At 40.8% G+C, this 25,791-nt stretch overlaps 1 protein-coding gene across 1 annotated transcript; it reads left to right on the top strand.

Moving 5' to 3' along the window:
* Positions 1 to 1,747: 1,747 nt before the first annotated feature.
* On the top strand, positions 1,748 to 25,791 carry shisa7b (shisa family member 7). Its single transcript, XM_008293664.1, has 8 exons — positions 1,748 to 2,157; positions 5,542 to 5,784; positions 6,504 to 6,620; positions 7,512 to 7,657; positions 11,296 to 11,364; positions 14,787 to 15,023; positions 22,986 to 23,367; positions 24,760 to 25,791. Exons 1-8 carry the CDS (start codon positions 1,748 to 1,750, stop codon positions 25,214 to 25,216), a joined length of 2,061 nt encoding a protein of 686 aa, XP_008291886.1. The 3' UTR covers positions 25,217 to 25,791.

The raw sequence follows: 25,791 nt of genomic DNA on the forward strand, positions 1-25,791 counted from the left end.
AACAAAGTGAACTTCAGTCACGTCGGTGCACGCACACATTCAGGGAGTCAATGAAGAAACTTCTAGTGAGCAAAACCCCTAAATTTCACACATTTGGATGAAAGAACAGCTTTGTAAGTTCTTGACCTTTTCTACCTGCGTCTTTCTAGATCGCCCCTCCGTACTGAATCTGTGAGCGGACAGGCCCGCGGCGTCAAGTGTGGCAGCAATCGTGTCGAGTTCCCGTCGTCGCCCTGTGTTCCTCTGTGTTGACGGATGAATCCGGACATTTTCATGTCTGTTCTGTGGGCAGAACCTCGCTGCCCTGCTAGAACCGGGCCCAAGCCCTCCTTCGTTCTCTTCTGTTGGGCCAAGCTAAATTCAGAGCAAAGACACTCGCATAAGGGTATCGAACGCACATAGATCCTCACTTTTTTAATCTTTTCTTTTCGTCATTTTGTCACCACTTCCTTGCTATCTTTTCTGGATGCCTTGACATATTCATTCAATGAACTGATCTCTGTCCTCTAGTTGCAGCTAGAAGGACTTTTTCTTAAACATTTGATGCTGCTTGCTGCTAGCAGTACCTTTAACTAGTCCCACTCACAGCCCATGACTTTTAAAATCACCGTTCTGCTATTCGTTAAACCAAAACCTCCAGCATATTGACCTTTACTGATTCTCTTTCACTAAATTCCTTGAAAGCAAGACTTTGTTTATTGGGCAAATTGTGAGTATGATGTGAAAGAAACACAAATTAAAGTCACAGCTTGTGCCAAATTTGAACGGACTTCCTCTCAGCTTGTTCACCAAACACAGCTGAGATCTCTAAAGCTGCCAGCACTGTTGTTTACAGACTCAAGACACTCGGAGTGTGATATTTAATTTGATTACAAAAAAGACATTTTGTTTCCATGTATAATTTTAACACATTGGTTATCCAACAGAAGTGCCAAACTCCAAGAAGAATACATCCAGCATCTGTCAAAGCTCATCAAACGCGAAATACAAAGTTTACATACAGCGCTAAATGTTTACAGACTGCAGTTTCCATTTCAGTTTCTTACGTGAATCGTAACTTTAGTGCCATAAACAGCTCCCAGAACACTCTTCAGTAGGAGACATAAGACTCTTCTTTCGGACGGGTCATTATATTAAGAGTTTACAGTTTTCTCACTCGCATTTTGTTTACAGAAAACCTGAAAATACTGCCTGTTTTGAAGATTTTGGCCAATGGACTGTAAAATGGCTCTTTGTCAACCAACAGACCAAAATTAAATATCCAATACATGCTGCCATTAAAACTAACCCATATTATTCAGTACTGGTAGGAGTTTTTCTTTAAATTTATGATTTCAGATCCACAGCCATCGTGCAAGCAGTTAGTATAGGGCCTAAAAACTCTGAAAGACCTCAATGTTTACAAAAGCTGCTCACTGGAAGGATTTGTATTCAGAGAGAAATGTTTACATTCAGATGAAGGAGTGAAATGCCAAACACATTCATGTAACATTGCCTGAACAAAGTGAATCTGCTGAACTCCAACAGAAACCCTCTGCACCTGAACATTGTGTACAACACAAAAAGGGATTAGTTCATCAAGACTGAAGTCCAAACTTTTCATACTGAAGGTTTTTATAAGTAACAGCCGCCATCTTGGAGGGCGCTGACAACTCGCAGCGGATTGGAAACTGTTTGTGATTTTTTTTTTTTCTGTTTGTGATTTTTTTTTTTTTCAACAGCGGCTTGAGAACTTTGTGATAAAACAATGAGACCTGCAATTTCAAAAGGGATGTTTTGCTTGTCCCTTATTCTCCTGCTTTTCTCCTGCCTCGCTGTTTCCACGGTAACCATCACCACGGAGCGACGCGCCATCGATAGTGATGTCAGGACTCTGACCAGCAGCTCTGCTGCAGCTGGCAAAGCGAGCGCCACCTTGTTCCTCCTGACTGGCTACAAGCCACCACTGCCACCGCTGCCCGCCGGACCCAAAGTGGCGCCGAAAGCAGCCGAGGTGGAGGACGGGGACGATCCACCAGTCATGGCTGAGCTGCCTCCAAAACCCCTCCCTCAAACCATGTTGCCAAGGAACATGACGGCAGACGCCCTGAAGCCTCCGCTGGGTGCAGCCCAGGTGGCTCCACCCCCCAGACAGCTGGTGGATGTGGACGTGTGCAGGTACGGCTACGACGAAGCTGTTGTAAAACCTTTATGTTGTATGTTTTGGATGTTTTCTGTTGTTTATTTTTCTTCCCAAGAAGTATTTCAATTTACTGAATGTAATGCAACTAGTTTCTGAGTTTAACGCTCTGGACCCCAAAGCAGTGTCTGCGAGTACTCTGCTCACATTTTTACTCACTGTGGGCTCATCTTTCACTACAGTATAAAGTCCTGCTCCTCTATGGAAACAGCACGACTATAGGTAGAAACATAGAACTCAACATAGAACATGTCGTCTTTGCAGTTCAACACAGTTATAATGTCGTAAAAACCTGGAATCAACATGCACAACATTTTTTCAAGTGCCGACAAGTGTTACCAATACTGGAAAAAATATTGACTCTACAAAGTGACAATTTACTGCTTACATTTTGAATTTGTTTAATCCTTTTCCTCTTTCTGCAGTTGTGCCCAGTTCAGCCAAACAAGTCCCTGACTTGGTTTCTTGGTTGTACCGTGGCATGCAATATTTTTCATTTATTACAGAATCTGGTGCCAACATTTTTATGTTTTTGGCAACCTTTTGAAACAACACATGTAGAATGAAGTGATTTTAATGAAATATCACAATTATTAGCTCGTGTTGTTTTTCCCCAATGAAACTGAAAGGCACACATGATTTGGTTATGGACCGTCTAAAAGCTAAAAAATCCAATGATTCTTCCTGTTTTTAAAGTTTCTTGCTGCAATAGATGGTCTCATCTTGGCAATTAAAAAAAAAAAAATGTGTCCTTCAAAACCAGTGGAGGGTTTTGGGGTTCAGAGGTGTAATGCATTATGCAAAATTTAGATCTATATCCATCTAACTTAACTGTAGTGCGAAAAAGTGGGAGAAGCTTCGTGTTCATTGGACATGGTGCACTATGGAGCTATAGGGCTGTTTTCCTCCACACACACCTACCTCATGCATCGTTAGACCAGGAGACGGAGGATACATGTTAATAAATAAATCTCAACCGCATTCTTTAGAAATGTAAATACGTTTTTGTCAGCTGAAATCCAAACACACACCTCCTACTCTGGCATTCTCTGCCTGCTAACCTGTTAACATCCTCCCTTTTGTGGAATTTTCCATATAAGCTGATAACAGAAAACCTATGAGAACAGAATGCATGTGAGTCTTCATTTAAAAGGCAACATCTCCTATTTTCTGAAGAGGTGTTTGCATTCTTAGCACGAGTCGAAATATGGCTCACGATAACTGAGACATTGGTTATGCCAGACCTGTGCACCACATCACGTAACCTTCTACATACTGTCAGCAAGACCTGTATGAAATTTCAGACCTCTGGGCCTCAGTCAAATATACTTTTATATGATGGGCAGGGTTGGCTCGTCATCCCGAATCACATTGCATTGGATTCATTTTTGTAACCGGCCCTGAGGTAAGATGAATCATCAGAAACATTTTAACCTTTCACAAGAAGTGGATTTTATATGGAAATGTTCAAAAAAGGGTTTTATACATTATATTTAGTCATGTAGTGACACATAAACCATTAACACAAGCACACAATATTAGAAAATGTAGAAGATATTTTTTTATTCCCCCTAAAAAGGCAGGTGAAAATCAAATTAATTAATAAAAGAATCAGCTTTCAGGTGAAAGGAGACGTTCAATGAATGAGAAAACCTGTTCAAGTTCGCTCCTCTTCGTTGAAATGAGATGCAATTAAAATATCTGTAAAAGTCACAAATGCTGAGCCCTAGGTGTGTTGTATAAAATAAGCAAAGTTAACCTTTCAAAAAGTTCACAGCTGAAGGGCTGCACCTCTTTTACAGCGCTCATTTATTTCCATCCATGTAATGTGCTGATCACACTGGATGCCAATAAAAATGAGGCAGATCATGATTCTCCTCCTGCAGCCCTGATCTTGATCTCGCTGAAGCTTATATTTTGCACTGAGAGGCGTCTTGCTGTTGCTAGGCAACACATAATCAGCTCTAAATCAGTTGTGTGTTGGCGAGCCACACGCACTACAACCATCAACAGCAGTTATGTTCAGGCAGTGGAAAACAGCTCTAACAGTGCAGTAATAAGAGACGGATCGAACACAGACCTCAGCAGAGTTCCTCTACATTTACTGTTTCCTTTAATGTGCTGCTCATTTTTGTCTATAAAGAATTCATTGTTATCTGTTCTGCTGTTGCAGAACCCTGCAGCCTGCAGAAAAAAATGCAACAGTGACCTAAAACATTTATTTTCCTTTGAGTTGTCTTCAGCTAGAGGTACTTGAAGAGCTTCTCCTACCACAAAACACAACACCTCAAGCACAAAATGATTCAAACTCAGTAAAAAAAAAAAAAAAACAAACACTAACAGAAACTGCTTTCTCTATCAAACCGCATCTGTTGTGATTGCTGCCGTAGTCTTGCAGCATTAGCATGGATGACATGGTCATACATGCCATCATTTCTACTGGTACCAGCTGTGGTTAAAATGAGTCTTCTCATTTGTTTTTTCTTGCAGCGTGCTATAAGAACCTTATGAAGGTGACATATCTGTGCAACTTTAACCCTCTCAGCTCCAGCCATTTTCTGCTTGTGTTTTGCTTCTGTCACATTTGTACTTGCTGTTAGGCTCATTTTTCACTGCAATATGAAGTCCTGCCCCTCTGTGGAAACAGCACAGCTATGACTAAAAGTAGAGAGAACTCCAAAATGTCTTAATTGCAATCTGAATGTGATTTTACCATTCAACATTTCTGATTCGTTTTCATATTTGTCTCTCATCTGCTCTCCATAAACACAGCCTGCAGTTCAGCCAAAAAGTTCCTGAATTTTTGTCATGTGGCTGTTAGTCGGAACGGATCACTGGCTTCTCTGTCGTGCAGAATTTTTATTTTATTTTTTTTTTTACAGAATCTTGTTTGAGAAAGCTGTTTCAAGTTGAATTTTTAAATGAGACACAGGCATCATGGTGTTTAGCCTAGAGTTGGTTGTTTTCTGATGTAACAAGTATTTCAGAGGCTATCAGAAAGCTGAGAATCCGATAATTCTTTTTGTTTTTACAGTTTCTTGGTAATAAATAGCGTCATTTCATTAATTTAATCAAGCTCGCCAGTGGGTCTGGGGGTTGTAAGGCTTAATTTAGAAGTTATTATGGCTAAATATTAAAGATTTGGATCCAAAAGGGTGTCAACTCTTTGGAGAACTACTCCAGAAAAAGTCTTCTAAAAAATGTCTTACTGTGGTTGTCAGGATGCTATTAGTTGTGCATCTACTGTCTCCTGCTTGTTTCTCCTTTGACCCACACACCGGGGTCCTGATTGGCAGAAACATCAAACACTGTGGCACCGGTGGCACGTCTTTTGTTGAGCTTTCCACCTCTTTCCTCCACAGGGGTTACTTCGACGTGATGGGACACTTTGACAGCACGTTCAACTGCTCCCAGGGCAGCTACATCTACTGCTGCGGTACCTGCCACTACCGGTTCTGCTGCGAACACCAGAGGAATCGGCTGGACCAGGATGCCTGCAACAACTACATCTCCCCTGAATGGGCCGACCCACAGGTTCCAGTCACTGTGCCCACCGGAAACAAGCCCGACCCGGACTTCGAGACGCTTCAGCAGCAGAACAGCAGGTCAGAGCCAGCAGTAATTAAAAAAACATCTGAGGAAAAGTACAGCACTTTATTATCCTCATGTAAGCAGAAACAATAATGTAACATGTGAAAAAGTCAAAATTGGGCATGCTTTATTTTGCGCTTTTATTTTAGAGGACAGAGAAAATGTTATTTGCAATAGTGCATTTAAACTAACTGTTGTATACTAATGTATTTCTGTCTTTATTACTTACAGAAGACAAAGAAGACACAAATTAAAAATGTAGAGGTGGCAGTGATGCTTTTAAGTATTTTTTTTTTAGTTTTGAAGCAAAACCGGTTTAAGAACAGCAAATAAGTATGAATTATGAAGTTGTTGTAGTTTGTTTGGTTGTAATCATTCTTTGTTACTCAGCTGTACATCTCATATAAATAATGTAATAATAATTTATAGTACATAATGTGTTCTGTCCTCTAAAAATCTTCATCAGTAGTCAAAAAAGAACTTTACAGAACTGTGGTGATGCACTAAACAATGCTCAAAACTGAAAAACATTGAGTAGGTAATAAATGGGTTTTGCGTTTTGGTGTTCAGAGGTTAATCACAGTGTCAAAGTGCAACATTGCTCCTGCTAAGCAGACACATGAATCAAACAGAAACAGACAAATACAGTAAAACCTATGAGACGCAACCTTTTGTTTGCTTCTTGTTTGCCTTTACTGCTAAGTTATCTAAGCTCATTTTCTTCCATAAACAGCACGGCCTATGTAATTGGAGGGGTGATCTCCTTCACGCTGGTGGTGGCTGTGGGCGTCAGGATCGCCTTCAGCAAGGTGGCACGTCGACCTCGAAACCGAGACATCAACATGCCCAGGTGAGGCAACCGGAACGCTTCTCATCTTAGACACGCACAACAGAGAACAAATGATCAGGCTGCTTTGTCAACCAAAATGAAATGAACTAGCGCTGGTATTCTTTAAAATACATGGAAAGCTTACTTAGTCGAGTTTTTGCACTTAGTTTGGTCCGCTAACAGCAGGCAATCAGAGTTGTAATTAGAAGTCACATGATCCACATGGAGTGTGTTACCGACAACTTTGGTAGATTTCAAAGTGTGATTGAGCAGTGGACTGTAGTTTATCACTTGTTTTGATAAACTTTGAATAAGATATTCCAAACTAGCTGCTTTACATGTTTACTAAAACATAGTACATCTATATACACCGTTGCTGTAACTACTGAAAGAGGGCTGCAGCTAACAATTAGCAACATTATATTTCTGGTTGAGATCAACCAAAGAAAATCCTGTTAGACTGAAACCATATCTATTCTTGGTGGCTTGCCCTAAATATATGTTAGTCTGGTCAAAAATGTACTTTTAATGTTATTCTGGTAAAAAAAAAAAATTAATTTCAGTTGTTAAAAAAATCCTGAAGCACAGATGAAGGCTTAAAAGTACTTGGTTTACCGAAGAAAACTTTTAAGAAATGAGACTAATGTCTTTTAAATCTTGGAATAAATAAGTCTGGCATTTCACTGAACTGTTGACCATGATGAGATACCCTTACACGGATCTGAAACTGATGTGAAATTCACTAATTAATGAATGAGAATGACTGAGAAAAGAGAACTTCTGTGTGTGGATGGTGCCTCCACATTTACATCTTCCCTGTCCTCCTCACCTCTCCCTTTTTCTTCATCCGTCTGACCTTTTTGTTTTTCTCTCTCCTGCTCTTATTCCTCCGTCCCTCCTCTGCTGTGTCAGATCACTGGTGGATATCTTGCGTCACCAGTCGAGTCCTGTGCAGCAGGGAGAGAGGAACAACACCACAGTGTTGACCACCACCACCTCAGACGGACGCACATCTAAAAACGTCTACACCCCCATTCTGCAGATCAAAGACAACCGCAGTAAGTGACGAGCGATTCGTGCTGAACAAAATCTGTTAGTGAAAACAGAAACCAATGGTATCATACTGAGGTAAATGGGGCTTTTAATCAGGCCAGCTGACAGAGTGTCTCTGCTGTCATGGATGGGAATATTGCCCAGATCTCACATCAGTGTAAACATCAGTAACACACTTCACACTGCAGGGGAAACACATTTATTGAACTGTTGCTGCTGTTAACTCAAGTTAAAAAGCGATCTCAGTGAAATGAAATAATGCGAGTCCACTCATTTACAGAAGTACATGTTTAATAATTTCTTATTGGCTATTATCACTTTTACTTATTCTGTGTTTGACAGCGCTGCAGCAGGGGAATAACAAGTTTGACAACATATGTGATGTTTTTAGTCTGCAAAAATGTACTAATCATTAAAAATATACATATATATATATTTAAATAAGTTCTCAACCAAAAAAATCTATTATGTACAGAAAAAATAGTAATAACGTTAACTCCTTCTCTCTCTTATGTTGTTGATTTCTTCGATAAGCTAGACGGACATTTGAAAATGTTGATCAAGTGCTTATTATGATGCTATGATGTGGTGATTAAGCCTCTGAACTCCAAGCAGCCTTTAGGTGTTCTTTTCTCCCGTCAAATTTTTACTCACTGTGGGATCATTTTTCACTGCATTATAAAGTCCTGCACCTCTATGGAAACACAACAACCATGACTAGAAGAAGAGAGAATTCAAAAACATCGTCTGTGCAGGATGACACAGTTATAATACTGTGAATCATAAAAATAACTAATCTATTTCACCAAACTTGAAAAATCTGTGTTGATTTTTACCACAGGTGTTACCAATACTGAAAGAAATGGTGGCTCAATATACTAAAGATATGTTACTACTTCCATTTTTATTTTGTGAACGTACTTTGCTCAACTCTGCTCTGTGCAAACGCAACCAAAAAGTTCCTAAATGTTGGTCATGTGACTGTTAGTTGCAGCTGAGTCACTATTGGATTTACAGTTGCACCAAGGAGCGCATTGTTTTGTTGTTGTTGTTGTTTTATTCATTTATTTATTTTTTACAGAGTCTGGTGCAAACAGTTTAGTTTTGATGAACTTTAAAATGAGACGTATGATTTAATGAAATATCACCATTTTAAGCTTCAATTTATGCAAATCCTGGTGAATCCGAATCTGTTTTTGGTGTTCAGAGGGTTAAACTCACAACAAATTCAAAAACGGACAAAATTATTTTGGTTACTGGTCTTAGTGTTAAATTAAGGTCTTGAAGATGTAGAAGAATTGAAAAATCAAGCTGCCATTTAGTTTAGAGATAATGTAAACGGATGAGCGAAAACAATGTGACCACTCAGATGAAATTAATACCTCTGATTATCTTGTAAGCACGGCGCCTGTTAAAGTCTGGGTTGTAATAGATTGTAAGTGAGCAGTCGCCTCTCATAGTGTTGTTTGTGGGATAAGTGGGCAGGTATAAAGACTGTAACAACTAGGAGCTTGGAAGTCGCTCCAACCAAATGACTAGGTCTCAAGAAACAGAAAGACTTATGGGTCCTCCTGGTTAGCAGCAGCGAGTCCTGCCAGCAGTGGGACAAACCATGAACCACTGAGCAGATGTCGCTGCCTGTCTTGATTCCAGATACCTTCAATCTTGGAGAGTCACAGGCCTCAACAGCTCAGAGCAGAGGACCAATAGCACATTAGGAAGATGGTTATAATGTTCTGGCTCATCAGTGTATTTCAGAGTAAGATGTTACAGACTGTTGCTTTGTGGAACTGTTATTATCACAGGTGGATCTTTGTATTTACGAGGGCTGCATCATTAACTTAAACCATTTTTTCTCCATCTGTCTGAGCTGCTGCACTGCACTAACTGATCGGAGACTAGAAGTTTCTCTGTGCAAAGCTGCCTACCAGCGGCCACTGATGCATGTGAGGCGTTTGGGCAACATCTGTGAATTGTAGTGTGTTGAAAGGCAGATGTTCAGAAAGTGAGCTCACTTTGGATGCAGTTTATTTTCATACACATAATTTAGTAGATGCTCTGATTCAGCTGAAGGATATTTCAATGCAAATTTTTACATTAGCAGGAATGCAGCACAGTATGGACATGAAGGCAGCGCTCTCTTTATTTAAATGCAAAAGTGTTTAATGTAAAAAAAAAAATTCAGAAATATGTGAAAAAATGATTGAGCTCTCACTGTTAATCAAAAATGTGACTATGGCCATGATTGTGCAGCTCTAGTATTTGCTTTTATTTCTCTACAGAAGTGACAGCTGCATCTTGTGATGTAAAACTTTAAAAGCTCTTGTTTGCTGTAATCATGCGAACAAGATTATAGCAGCAAAATCAAAACAGATTCAACATGTTTGCCGTCTTATTTAAATGCATATGCTGCCCACACACAGCCGCTTTGTGTTGTTTCTGGTGAGAGAAAAAAAAAAAAACTCCTGCTCATGCCAACAAATATGCAGTTGAAGTGATGGTTTAAAAATGTATCTCATTTCAAAACGTTTTCTGTCTGATTTGTGGGAACTAGAGTGGAGGTGAATGTCACTGCTCACACAGCTGCAGTGAAAACACACAATGACAACACACGTTTTTCTCTCTTTACTTCTGCTCTGTCTCTCTGTCGCTCTGCAACTGTCACTCACAAAAACAAGCTCTCTCATTTCAGTCTCTCTAGGAATTGTTCCTCGACTATGTAAGTAATAGCTCTTGAAATTGTACCAAATTCTTCCCAGAAAAATGCCAAAAACAACAGATTTTTGTTGTAGTTGACTGCTCTTAATTTGATTTCACATGGCACAAAGAGTAGGAGCACTTTAATACCAAAACGGTTTTCTGACACACGGAATCTGTATTTTATTAATACAGCTTCAGTTAAATGCTTCCAAAAGTCACACTGATTATCAAACTGAACCTCCCCTTGCAGTCTGTAAACATCTTAGGCTGCAGTTCATGTTCACTTTATATTGATAAATCTGCTAATTTGTTTTTTCTTGATTGGTTATTTGGTTTAAGAAATGTCAGAAAATTATGAAAGTGAGCCAAACTGACGATTTAAACGTCTTGTTTTGTTCAATCAGTAATCCGAAAACTTAAAATGATATAAAACATAGAAAGCAAAGAATCTTCACTTTTGAGAGCCAGTGAATAACTGTGTTTTCGGTTAATTATTACCACAATAGTTTCAGATGAATTTTCAAAAGATCAGTTTATCAATTAATTGAGTGGTTAAATAAACTACAGAGTGCAGTAAACTGAACTCCGGAGTCTGTAAATGCAAAATAAAATCCAAACTACGTTGCTTTGTTCTCCCCTCAGGAGGTTTTCATTCCACTACGAAGACATATAATGTGCTGGTTAGTAGTTTGATTCAATTAATTGGGGAAAAGTTTGCTATTTAAATCAAATGAAAATACGAAAATAGGCTGATTCCTGGAGGGACTGTTGTTTTCTCTTTCCTGTCCTTTTTCTCTCGCTGTCCTGTCTCACCCACTGTCTGTCTCTCTCTCTCTCGCTCCCTCTCTCTGTTTCTTTATTGACACAAATGCTTACTCGACACACGCCTCTTGTGTCTCTCGAGTGGTTGTCCATCAGTTTGTCGGCTCTGCTCTCTTTGCAGCTGGGAACTTGCACCACCATTTTAACCAGCAGGGGTCTGCTTCCAGCCCCAAACACTCTGCTACCATCGGTAAGCCTCATGGTTAGCAGCACAGGAGGCGGCGAGCTGCCGGTCGGACTCGCGGCCTCACCACCACACTGTCTGTCTGTCTTGGTGTCAGTGTGAAGGCCTGTCGTGCTCTTAAAACCGCTGTGCCATTTGTTAACACTACCTTGTGGCAAACACGCGTAAGCCGTGCTTGTAACTCACAGCGTATGTTTGTGATGACACATTTTCTTTTGTCACATGGTCGTGTTGAAGTTGACACATGTTTCATAAGAGTGTGAGCTTCCAGTTGTCTGGCCTGCCCTCTGCTTAATGCAAGCCTGTCTGCCCCTCTTCACCCACTACCACCACAAGCCTGCTTCCAAACTTGCTCGTCCTCCTCCTTCTCTCTGTGTAGCAGTGATGTACAAGTGTGCTTACAGCTGACACTGAACGCGACAGGAGGTCTTGGCTTAAGCAAGCCTTTTTCCCAGGCTTTGAGAAGAGAAAGAGCAATGCTAGTACAAGTGATCCGTCTACCCACCAATTGTGCTCCTGTTGTACCCAGGAAATAAACTGACTCCTACTGGAAGTCAAATAATTATTTGTGGAGGCTTGTTTGGTGCATCTAACATGGCTGCAACAGAACACTGGACAGCGTTGCCATGGAAATATGATGATGATGAAGGAGATGAGCCTGATTTCCATTGAACTTTTTAAGTTGTTTCAGTGCCAGTTATTCCAAGCCATTACACCTACACGTGTCCCTCGTGGAATGAATTACACAAGAAGGCAACTGCAAAGAATAAAACCAGGTTAGAGAACAGATAGAGATAAAAACCAAGAGTTTAAGTGTAAGCAGCAAATGTTGTCAGTTCTTGTTTTAACAAACAAGTGCAGTTATCTTGTTTTTATAGACCACGTTTAACCCTCTGACTGCATTTTTTTAAAACTACATTTTTACTCACTGTGGGCTCATTTTTCACTGCAGTATAAGATCTAGCCCCTCTGTGGAAACGACACAACCATGGCTAGAAGTAGAGAGAACGCAGATACATTAAAAAGAACCACTAACGCTGCTAATGCTGAAATTTTTGATATACGGTATTATTTATTTTAAAAAAAAAATAAAAATCTGGAACCAACCTGTGCAGCATTTTTCCAAGTGCCCACAGCTGTTACCAACACTAAAAAAAACAAAAAAACAAAACAAAGAAAGCTCTACATATTAAAGATGATTTACTACATGCATTTTTATTTTGTTTCTATATTTGTAGACTCTCTGCTCTGTGCGAACACTGCCTGCAGTTCAATCTGGAATTTTTGTCACATCAGTGTTGATCGCTGTTCAGTCAGTCATGGCTTCACAGTTGCACCAAGGAGCGCAGACTTTTTTGTTTTTTAAATAATCCTGTTAGAGCAGATGGTCTTTTTTTCATATTTCTAAAAGAAACATGTAGAATGAAGTAATTTTGATGAAATATTATTATTCTAAGATTAGATTTAGTTAATTTCCAGACAGACGTCATACATGATAAGTTAAGAGGACCATTGGAAAGGTAGAAACCTTACACTTTCTGGTTGATAAATACGGCAATTCTGCCAATTTTTAAAATATAACAAGCCTTTAAACCTTTCTGCAGTTTTGGGGGTTCAGAGGGTTAAATGAAGTAAATAACAAATTCATATGACTTGTTTATAATTTCAGAAGCACCACATGCTATTTTTAGCTGTGTCATGTTAAAGTTGAAAATAAATACTTTTTTTAGTAGCTTTGTGTTTTCATAAAGCGAGTTTATAAAAGAAAATGGCATGAAGGTTGTCTTTAAATAGAAAAAAAAAAAGATTGGCTCTATTTCAAAGTCGTTGCCATAAACCCTGATGATTTCAGCTAATTTCTGCCCATTTATTGATATTTTTGGCAAGAAGGGTGAGATTTCATACTTTTGATAGATACTTTGTCCTTGGTGTCTTTTGTTCTCTCTTTTCCTGTGTTAGCTAAAGTTAACAGCCTTTGGGAGGATACAAGAACACTTCAGCTCTCTGAGTCAGACACTCAGCACACACTGAACAAAGTTCATTTTTCCAGGACAACCATTATCAAACCTCTCTGTCAGCCATCGTAGGTGTTCCAAAAAACAAGAGAAAAATCAATTACGTTGCACTCATGGAAATGACCAGGCTAATCCTGCATCCTGGCACTGAAAAACACTGCAATTTGTTCAATATGTGATGCTTTCTACATTTTTTTTTTTTTCTTCCAGCCTTCATCACGCTCAGTTCCTGCTTTCAAACCATGTGATCTCAGAGCTAGCATTGCTTTTTCCCACCGTGTGTGTAGCGTTCACAGTACAGAAGTCGATGTGGTGTGTGTTCCCTGGGTGGCACTTAACAGAGACATCATTGGCCATTATTGCCCATTACTGTCGGTGGTCACTGACCAGTATATGTCCAGCAGTTATCTTAACAAGATCGCAGCCCATAGCCATTACCACCCCGAATGGACTCGACATTGATTGTGTCTGTCTCTAAGACAGGAAACAACAGCAAATGGCCACAGTTACGCAACCTTTAATTGCTGCTTTATACTTTTTTTCTTTTTTTTTTTTAACATATTTAAAACTCTCCTCCATCCTCTGCTGACACCCAGCAGTGAATTCAGTTTCTCCCTTTTCTTAAATTCGACATTTCAGAATCCTCTTCAATCCAGCAATGGGCAGCATGTGTTTGTGGATTTCACATGTAACTTTTGGATGTGAGCCTGTTCTAAATGTGCCGACCCTACACATGTCGGGTCGCTGCTGAGTGCACCTACATGTTGGGTCATTCAAAGTGCTGTCTGTTTGGAAAATTTGAATATACTCGTATACTTTCTGATGTAACTGATATGAGTATACATGTTGCAAAACAGACACCCCTGCCCCTCCCCCATGCCGCTAACCTTACATAAGACAAATCATTTTTATGTGTATCGATCGATGTGCTGCTTTTGCACTTTGCATAAATGTTGAATGTGTGTGTATCCAGAATCCTTCCCCAAGCTATCAGTGTATTTCTGTGTATTTACATGTGGCTGATATGTTTGTGTTGGAGCCCCAGATGAACAGCACAGAGCTGTATTTATAGATGGTCGCCATGGAGCTCAGAGACACTTTCTGTGTTATATGATAGTTAACCAACGTCTTCCTCTTTTCTTATTCTTCATTTTTTCCTTCTCTTTGGCCCTCTTCACACCCACTTTTTCTTCCCTTTCGTCCATCTCTTCTTCCTCTTTGTTTTTCCTTCTCTCTCAATTTCTGTCATCCACCACTCCTGCCTTCATCTTCATTTTTGCCATTTCTTCCCCCCATTTTCATAATGTTTCTACATCTCTTTCATCTCCAATATTTTTCTCCCTTCCCTTCATCTCTGCCTTCTCTCTTTATTTTCTTCTGCCTCCTCTCCACTTCTCCTCTGCCTATCTCCAGAGCGTGGACCCCGTATGAACAACACCCCCCAGCTCTCCTCCGGGCCCACCCTGATTTCAAGCAGCAGCAAAGGCCCAGGAGGCGTCGGTGGCGGCAGCATCATCGGTGGGGGCATGAGACACAACAGCAGCCACCCGTCCTTCTCCCACTCCTTCCACAACCTGGCACAGTTGCCGCCATCCTACGAGGCGGCCATGAAACCGGAGATCAGCCGCTACAGCTCCCTGAAGAGGCTAGGTGAGCCGGGGGTCGGGGTGGAGATGAAAGGATGAAGAAAGAGTGTGGAAATGCAGGAGAGGGAACAAAGGAGGCAAAGAGAAATACCTGAGGGAGAGATGAAGGGGAGGGCAAGTGGGACTAATTGATTATTCAGGACCACAGAGAGCTTTCAGTTGAAGCTACAAACCAGCCAGTAGCCACATTGGAAGCTTTGAGTTCTCGTACCACAGCTTTTGTGTGCAGACATAAACTTGACTTTTCCAAAGGTATAAAGTATATACATGAATAATTTTGATCATTTGACAGAAAGTTGTTGCAACGATTCATCGTTTACTTGTAAACATGAGTTAGTCACCAACTATTTTGTACTCTTTTAGAAATCAGTTTGAGTATTTTTTTGAAGAAAAAAAAGGCTAAATTCTATGTTTACAGCCTCTTAGCCCTCTGAACTTGCAGTTTGTAGGCTTTTTTCTGCCCCTGTCACATTTTACTCAGTGTAGGCTCCTTTTTTTACAGCAATACAAAGTTGTGCACCTCTATGGAAACAACACAGCCATGTCTAGAAGTGGAGAGAATTCCAAAATATTTTCTCTGCAGTATTAAACAGCTATACGGCTTTAAAAAATGGAACTTTATTCTTTCTATGGAATCAACACGGCCATGCTACAAGTGCTGATTAGTCATACCAATGCAGGGGGAAAAAATGGCTGCTTTTCATCCATTTGTTACCACACTTGTTTCATTTCTGCTTGGTGTAAACACAGCCTACGGTTCAATCTTAAGTAGGACAAATTTGGTCACGTGACTGATGTTCACGAGGAGCACTATTTAGTTTTTTGTCGAATGCGGTTGGAGCAAATGATTAACTTTTGTCAAATTTTTAAATTAAACATGTAAACTAAAGCTATTTTGATTAAATATCACAAATAAAAGCGTAGATATTACATTCCCCAATGGAACTGCTGCGTGTCACACATGATTTGACATCATTCAATTGATGAGTTTGATTCTTTCTGTTTTTCCAGTTTCTGGCTGACAGGTGTTTCCATTTCAGTGGTGTTTCATAAACGATATCATTCCTTTCAGATCTGCTAGAGGGTTTTGGGGTTGAGAGGATTAAATCATGTAAACATGTTCTAGTAGACTGCAAAAATACAATTATTGACAAGTGAATGTGCAGATTTTATGAGATGTATGCCTTTTTAAAGCGTTACGCTTGGGTCCTGTGTGTCCATAAAGTTGGGGAACTCACAAGGGATAGATTTTAAACACTGGAGGCTGAGATATTCGGACTTTCAATCCCCAACCTCAAAAAGCATTGGATCCTACATGTTCTATAAGTTGAAAGCGTCTTTTGTGAGGCCCTGCCTGCAGGGAACACCCACATCTTTCAAACTCCAGTACAACCCTTATGACATCAGTATGAAATCATCATTTTTCCTTCTTTATTTTTTTTTAGCGAGCTCTTCCTGGTCAACAAAAAAACAGTTGTAAAGGATCAGTAGTTCTCTTCATTACGAGTACACTTTTTATATATAAAACATTGAATAACAATCTATTATCCACAATATCTGATGCAACTTTCTCCTCAGTGTTGTCGAGTTAGTACTTTGAGACAAGAGACTACAAATAATTTGTAGTTGAATGTTAGCATACACATTAGTCATGTAGAAACCATCTGCCCTGTTGGAACAAAGTTGGGGCAGCATTATTTCTACTATTTTTGCAAAGACTAGCATTTTAAAAACCCGAGATTTTGGTTTAGACTTTGGTCCCTCAATTGCCTGAGCATATCTCAACTAAGCCACGAGTGAGCTGTTCTCAAGTAAAATGGCCTCCTCCCACCACATGGCTGTCCTTCCAAGTATTTGTCTTTTTGTGGTCTGGTTAGTTGGACCTTCAAGCTGCTAATTCTCCAGTGAATCCAGTTTATGGCAGCCGGCACAGCCACTAGGAGATCTGTGACTCAGCTGCAAAGCCAACTAACCATCTCAGTATTGTCTGAGTGTGTAAACTGTTTTCAGCTAAGTAGCCAGAAAAGTAATTTAAACAAACTGACGCAGAAGAGAAGAAATTGATGGAGGAAGGCTGTGAGAATCTAGACAGTGGAGAAGATGGAGACAAGATGAAAGAACTGGAGGGAGATGTGTGAGGTTGGAAAAAATTAAACAAAGTCAAAGGAAGTTGGAATTTTAGCCCTGTGAACCCCAGAAGCCTCTTGGCAAGTTTGAAAGGCATGTGATTTTTTTTTTTAAATATCCAAAAAGAGATCATTCATCAGAGCTAAAAACTGGAAGAGCAAATCCAAATTTTCGATGGTCCTTGACCTGCTCGTTGTTGACATGCAGCTCCGTGGGAAAACTAAATCAAACCTAAGCTTCGTTTGTAATTTTAGTTGGATTAATTTGTGATCTCTTCAAGATCAATTCATTTTACATGTCTCATTTTTAAATTTGCCAAAAAATAAAATGTGTGCATGAGATTCTGTAAAAAAAATAAATAAATAAAAATAAAAATAGGAAGCCATTAGCGACTCAGCTGCGGCTGACAGTCACAGGAAAGAAATACAGGGACTTTTTGGCTGAACTGCAGGCTATGTTTAAGAGTAGAGAGGACATTAGATATCTGTAGTCAGGGTTGTGCTGTTTCCATAGACGTGCAGGACGTTATATTGCAGTGAAAAATGAGCACACAGTGAAGAAAAAGATGACACTGCTCAGAGGGTTAATCGGATTTTAAAAATAAAATATTTTTTTTAAAAATAAGCTTAAATGTAAAAAAAAAAAAAAGTAAGTAGACTTGTAGAAAAGAAGGTAGGGACAGAGAAAATGAGGGTTAAGGGAAGTTGAAGGAGACTGAAGTAAAGCAACAGAAACGTAACTGAGCATGAATACAGAGAAGGAGGCTGATTGACCAGAAGAGAAGAATCGAGGAGGGAGGGAGGCAGGGAAGGAGCTGACTGAGCATCAAGAAAAAGAAAAAATAAGAGAGATATTCAGGAAGATAGAGATGCAAAGAGGTCGAGTGAGCAGAAGGAGAAGAATGAAAGAGAGGAAGAAGGGATTGTCAGGGAGAGAGAGATGCAGAGATAGGGGGAGGGGCGTTGGCTGGCTGGTCTGCAGAGGCCTGGTTGCCTTCGACGGGAAGAAAAGACGTTTGAGAGGCAGCCTCTCTCTCTCTCTCTGTCTCTACCTCTCTCAGTCTGATTGCTGGAGACTGCAGGGGGAGGGGAGTCTCCTCTGCAGGCGAGTGATGGATGGTTACTACGTGGGGGATCGTGTGTGTGTGTGTGTGTGTGTGTGTGTGTGCGTGTGCGTGTGCGTGTAGGCATCCTGGCTGTACGTGGAAGCAATAATGAGGTGAAAGCCAAGTCCAGATGAGGCTCTTTATTATTTCAATTCAATCAAAAGGAGAAAACACTTCAATAGACGACGAAGCGCAGCATTTGGAAAAGGCTTGCAGTCATTTATACATCCGAGTCGGAGACCTTCACCCCACTTCCTTTCCTCGTCTCATTCATGAAACAGCATCTCGGTCGCATTAATCGCAGCTGTCTTGCAGCCTTTTCCTGGTTTGGATCATCAAAAATTAATTACATGTTTGATTTTTCTTCAAAAGTGAGAGAAATCCAAGATAGAAACAGATGCAATTCCTCTAATTTGACTCTTTGTTTTCGCCACCACTTTCATTTTTTCCTCTGCTGTTTAGCCCCGCCGCGTTTCTCTCTTTGTTTTGTTGCTCCTCTCTCGCCATCTCTCCCTCACGTAATTGCGCTGCCTCGAATGACTGAGCAAATTAATTTACAGACAGCTATATGTCTGCAGCATGATTGCACACAGCCTTCTTCTTGATAATTAGAAATCTTTTCCACATGTTAAATAAAGCACTGGGAAATGCTATTTTGTGGAGAAATAGCACATTCGCAGGATATTAGTTTGACGTCGGAGTAAAGTGCTTATTGTCAGAGTTTTAACAGTGTACCTCCCACAGTTAACCTGTGATTCAGTGAATAGACAGGGATGTTTTATCCTTTGTTTTCTGTTTGAGGATTTCTGCAGGTGGCTAAGATTTCTCTCCTCTGTTCCATAGTTGTGGCCCTTTTAACAGTCATCCATAGATTAAGGATGCAAACTAGTTCAAAAATGTATACAGAGATTTTTATTTTATTAACAATGAAAATGAAAGAATAACTATACTATCATAAGTAATTACAAAGGCACTGGTTTGCTTCAACTCAAAGATGTTGGGCTGACTAATTAACCCTCCGAACTCCAAACAGTTTCTGTTTTTTTTTTGTTTTTGTTTTTTTTTTTTTGCTCTTGTCACATTTTTCTTCATTGTGGCCTCATGTTTTTCTGCACCTCTATGGAAACAACACAGCCGTGGCTAGAAGTAGAGAGAATACCAAAAGGTTTTCTGTGCGGTAAATAAATGATTTAGTGTTTTTTTTAAACAGCCTGCAGTTCAGCCAAAAAGTCCCTGAACTATTGTCATGTGACTGTTGGTCACATCTGAGTCACTAATGGCTTTATGGTTTAAAGAAGCAGCTGACAATTTCTTTATTTTTTTTTGCAGACTGTGGGGCAAACCCTTTATGTTGGGCGAGGTTTTAAACAAGACGGGTGGAAAAAGATATCGTAAAAGTTTTCCAACTGAACCGCACGTTGCAGATGAGTCGTTCAAGAAAAGTTGGCCAGTTGACAATTCTTTCTGTTTTTACAGTTTCCTGCTAATAAATTGCATCATTTTCGTATATCTCTTCAGGATGAGAGAAAACGCGTGCTAATGCAAGGTGTAATGGCATGCAAAATGAAATTGGATCAACCTGGCTGCATCTAAGGTGCAGGCAAATGCAAACCCATACAGCGTGACTGCATTGTGAAGAATGTCCCACGGTTTGAAAGGTCACCCAACAAAAGCTACAGGCAGTCACTTTGACAAACAATTGAAATTACAAGAATGCTTTTTAATACCAGATGTAAATTCCCAAATCCATTGAGGAAATGACAGTATAAAGGAGATGCCGTGTTTGTTTTCTGATGTGTAGCCTGACTGTATACTATTCATGATCTCTGGAATCATAAAAGCACGGCAGTCACCGACGTCTTAAGCACCCTGCATGCCACCTTTTATCTGCTCTTGGCCCAACACCACTGCAGACTTGATGTGATAACAGCAAGCACTCTCAATATGTCACAGTACGTGTAGTTGAGTCTGTGACGGCAGGTTTGTCTTTTATTTATTCCAAAATGGCACAAAACATCATAAGATATCATTTCTTTTGAGCTCGATGATTTTTAATTCCCAGATGCTGATAGCGTCGCTAGAAAACCGTAAAAGCCTCTGCTAACCAGATGCAGGCTGAATCACTGCTGCACTGGATTAAAGCAGTACTTTAACTGGTGTGATTGTTCAGTGCCTGCTTTTTTTTCAGAAGAAATAAAAAAACATCCTGAATGTCAGTTTTGGTGGAACACCCCTTCAAAAGCAGACTAAAATTGTGTTATTGCGACACAAAGAGAGGGAACACGGCCTCTCGCCAGCCATTGTATGAAACCTGCTGCTTTTGATGTAGTTCCCCATGCGGCGCTGCAGAAAGGACACTGATAAAGGCTTCTTTGTCTGTGGTCGGGAGCCAGGGAGAAACCTCGAGATAATTTGGCCTTACAGGAGGGGAGTAAACAGAGGGAGAGCGAGAGCAGGGAGAGGGTGAGAACATGAGTGAAACGGTGAGGAAAAGAGGGAGAAAGCGCAGAGCAAAAAACCTCAAGAGCAGGCAGGAGGTGAAAAGGGAAAAAAAAAAAAAAAAAAGAGAGGAGCAGGATGGAGAACGGTGGAGACAAAGGAACAAACAGAAGGAGGGGAAGAGACCTGAGAGGGAAAGGAAAGAAAAAGCAAGAGGGGAGGAAGAGGTAGAGAGGTGGCTGGTTAAAGGTCAGGTTTAAATTGGCTCTTGGGGAGCTGCTTCCATGAAAATGCTTTGAAGATTAAAGCGGTCTCAGGCTACGGAGCAGAAAGCACAGAAACACTATTTCTCCGTTAATGACACTCACTAACTGTTTCTGCATCTCTTTCCTTCTCTGTCTCTTTATGTTGTTTCTCCGTTTCTTTGTTTTCGCCTCATTTCCATCTTCCTCTCTCATTCTGCTTCCATTACAGTCTATTTATTGTCTCGTGCCCTTTCTCTTTTTGGCCTTGGGCTTCTCTTTTACCTTTTATTCTTTTATGCCTCATGCAATATACAGTGCATCTCTCTTCTGCATTATCCATTCTTGCCTTCTGTCTTTCCCTCTTGTCCTCCTCTGACTGCATCCCCCCCACTTTACCTTTTGTTTTTCCATCTTTCTACCTCTTCCATCTCTATTGTATTTTCTCTTTCTTTGAACACATGGCAGGTTTTTCTTTCGCCCTCCTTCTCATGATTCTTCTCTTCTGCGTCACCTAATCACTTTCACCTGGCTTCTGCCTTTCTTCTGTTGCCTTTTTTTTTTTTTCTTTTTGCCTCATTTTTCTGCCATTTTTCATTCCTCTATTCTCTCTTCGTAGTCTTTCGAAGGTTCATTTCCATCCAGTAGCTTCATTCAGAGGAAGCATTTGATCACATTACGTGATATTCATCAGCAGGTATTAAGCTGCTCTGAGCGCTTTTGCTGCTTTCATCTACACTTTCATGACATGATGTCTTTCTGTTGAGAAAGATCCAGTGCGGCTACTAAATAGACTCTGTGGGATTGTCTTTTCAAAATCCCTTTTTTTTTCTTGATTTCAACCTTGCAAAGGAAAATTAACCCTCAGAACCCTTTGTGTTTTTGTTCCAGGCATATTTTTACTCACTCTGGGCTCATTTTTCTCTTTAATATAAAGTCCTGCACCTCTATGGAAACAGAACAACCATGGCTAGATGGAGAAAGAACTATGAGATGGCTATAATGCCATATATCATTAAAAACTGAAGTGAAAATTGTAAGATTACTCATTCTATTTTATTTTCGTTCTCGTTTTGTAAAAAACCTAGAATCGGCATGTCCAGCGTTTTCCAAGTGCCCACAGGAGTGATTTATTGCTCTGCCTGCTTTAGATGTTTTACTACTTACATTTTTAAGTTTCCATGCTTGTCTCCTCCCTCCTCTGTGTAAACACTGCCTGCAGTTCAGCCTAAAAGTTGCTGAATATTTCCTACGTGATTGTCGTTCACAGCTGAGTCACTAATGACTTCACAGTTGAGCTGAGGAGAGCAGTTTCTTTAGTTTTTTGCAGAATGCAGGTAGAGCACAGAGTTTGTTTTTGGCACATTTTAAACAAGACGTGGAAAAATGGTCCTAAAATATTAAGATTTTTATCTCAACAATGGTGTAATTTTGTTTTGGTTTGTTGTTTTTTAAAGACAACATTTTGGCAGCTTTGGGGTCTTGGGGGCTAGGTAGGTTGTTTTTCATTTATTTGTTAGTTGGTTTAAAAAGAAAGCAATGGGAGTGCTTCTGTTATATTTTAGTCATAATACAAGGGGTGCTGTATGAGATTCAGCCTCATACAGTGTGAAGGATGACCTTTGTTGACTTTGCTATCTGTATAGTCTGTTGAAGATGAAATGATTTGTTGACTGAGAAAAAACTAACCTCAAGTTGGCTGGCCAATTGATCATTTAACCCCTTTTTTTAAAGCTGGTTCCACCTGTTCTTCTTTTCTATTTTTTCTCTCATTGTAACTTGAACATGTTTGAGCTTTTGACTGGATATTTACACATTTTTAACATGTTAACCTCATTGACAGGAGTATAATAGCTATTAGATGTACAATGCTTCAGTCATGAGTCTTTGTATCAGATTCATAGTTTGATATCACATGTCATTATACTAATTACACTTAGGACTGGCTGAAGGGATTCAACCGTTTCCATTGAGTGCAGAAATAATGAAGTTATTAATCACTTGCTGCAGTATTTACATGTTGCACGTTTCTCTTTTCCATTTGCTCAATCAGAGAAAGAACTGGACGAGTACTCGAGCTACTACAACTCCAAACGCCGCTCCAACAATGCACCGCCCTCCTTCCACTCCTCGCAGCACCACCTGCCCTGGGGAGGCGAGTACACGCTGGGATCCAGAGGCACGCTGCCCCTCCACGGCTCCCGGCCCCACATCCACATCCCGGCCTCCACCCCGAACCCGTACCCGCTGCCGGCCCAGTCGCAGTACACCAGCTCCTCCTTTGACAGGCCGCCGCGCCGCGTCCGTTCCCAGGATCAGCTGCTGGCGTTCGGGGAGGGCAACACGCTGTCCCGGCTGTCCAAGAACCAGCAACACCAGTACTACAAAGCCATGATGAGCACCAGCAGGAGCTCCACATCACAGACGCTCCGCAGGTGAGAGCAGAGATGAGGGAGGAGACAAGAGATGATGGGATGAGACAAGCAGATAAAATAATAAAGAGAAAGGATTGAGATCAGAGAGAAGATGAAGATGAGAGGAAGATCAGATTGATGTCAGATGACACGAGAAGATGGTGGTGAGATGAGGAAAATCCCACAAAGAAAAAACAGGAGTAATATTTAATAAATGTCAAGAGTGGGACAGTTTCATTAAAGTTTGAAGAGTCTGACAAGGTGACAATACACTCTATTAAATTTACATAACGGAGAAATTCTGTTCAGTCTAGTCTGAAAACTTTTATCTTTGTTTGAAAGTAAAACAAATCAAATAAGCTTCACTTACTTCTGGAACTTCGACCATATCAACGACATATGACATGACTGACTTTTTTTGCAAATAGGAATTATAATAAAGTAATTAAAATCACATATGTTTGAACTGAAATGTTTGATCTCAGGGTAGGACTGCATAGAGCTGCACATTCTGGTTTGAGCTATGGTGTCAAGCTACATTTTAGGGCAGGAAAGGATTATTTTTATGGAAGAATTTCTAAATATTTAACGTCTACACAGAGATATGTTTTTAAGGGGGCCGAAAGGGACTTTACATTTGAATTATAACATCACATCCTCCTAAACTCTTCATGTGTTATTCCTCTGAATTAAGACATTTCTGTGCTTTCTTTCTTCTTTTTGCCCATCACATTTTTCCACACGGTGACCTTCTTTTTCACTGCACTATAAAGTCCTGCACCTTTTATGGGAGCAGAACAACCACGACTAGAAGTAGAGACAACTCTTGTTTTCATTCTGTCTCCTCTCCGCCCTGAGTGAACACAGCCTGCAGCTCAGCTGAGAAGTTACCAAGTTGCTATCTTCTCAGATGTGAAGCGCAGAATTTTCAGTTTTTTTACACAATCTGGTCAGACCAGACAGCTTACACTTGGCAGTTGTATAAATAAGACATGCAGAATAAAGTGATTTGGATGAAACATCATGATTTTATGCCTTGATTTGGTTACATTTTCTGACAGAATGAGGCATTACAGATGAGTTGTTTGAGGCCTGCCAGAAAGTTAAAAATCAGATGAATCTTTCTGTTCGTACAGTTCCTTCTAAGCTGCGTCATTTTTTTGTTTGTTTTGTTTTTCTGTTCAAGATTACATGCCTTTCAACCCAGCCAGTGGGTGTTAGGGTTCAGAGGGTTAAACTAAACGACCACAAATTTGTAAAACTACAGATTATCTTGACAGATCACGACAGAAAATCATTCACCAGAAATACAAAATCTTGATCATATGTGCAAAAAAAGAAAGATAACATAATGGTGCCATCTTTTAAGCAGCATGAATTGTTGTACAGTGATAAACCCTTCTGTCCTTCCAGGTCACATGAGCGGCTCCTGGTCTCACCGGACCGCCTGGAGGACCGGCTGATGGCGATGGGTCTGCTGCTTGGAGGAGGGGAACGAGGAGGGGGAAGTGGGATGGTTCCCACCATGGGCCGGCTCAGCCACCACCAGAAGGCCCAGTCGCAGCAGAACATCTGCGTCACGCCGTCCATGGACCGCCACCACATGATCAAGATGAATTCCCACCCGACACCGGGCCACGACCACGACCGCAGCTCCGCAGCGATGTCGGGGATGGGCATGCACAGCGGCTGGGACTCCCACAGCGGCCACGGCGGAGGGGGAGGGGGCACGTCCGGAGGCCATCCCAACGCCCGACGGATGGCTTTTGCCAGCAAGAGGCAGAACACCATCGAACAGCTGCACTTCATCCCCGGAGGAGGAGGAGGGCAGGGACTGCGGACTGGAAGTAAGAACGAAGTGACAGTGTGAGGGGATGAGGGAGGAAGAGAGGTGAAGTTGTGAAGAAGCTGAAGACGGAATGAAGAGGGTGAAGCAGCGAGAGGCGTTCAGTGGGAAGAGAAAGCGGAGGAAACGGCTACAAATCGATGGAAGAGGTTTGATCCGAGCCGGCTGCCTCACAGGGCTGCACTCTGCCCTGAGCCTGAGCAGCAAACATCCCCCGTTCACTAAACACAAAGTGGTGGATGACAACATTAATCTCATAGTGAGTATAGCCAATTGATTCTCTCATTGTCACTTTGTGGATTGAAAAAAGAGAAATTTCAGCCATTCTTTGTCAAGGGAAGACACTTCGCCACATAAAAAGAGCAAAAAAAAAAAAAAGAAAAAGAAAAAAAGATGTAGTTTAAAGGCTGCTGGGTATTCGCTGTGACTTTTATTGAAGGATATCCGCTGAGTCAGATTTGCTGAATTGTCCTTGAGTTTTATTGCACCGTCCTCTGAGTCCTCGAGTGCTCTGACAGATTCATCTGTCTTTGAATCCGCTGTGGATGATGGAGAGCGCCGAGGCAGACGGGTTTGCTTGTCTTTGTATTTATAAAAGT

This window comes from Stegastes partitus, unplaced genomic scaffold (genome assembly GCF_000690725.1).
Source record: "Stegastes partitus isolate 25-593 unplaced genomic scaffold, Stegastes_partitus-1.0.2 Scaffold900, whole genome shotgun sequence".
NCBI lineage: Eukaryota > Metazoa > Chordata > Actinopteri > Pomacentridae > Stegastes > Stegastes partitus.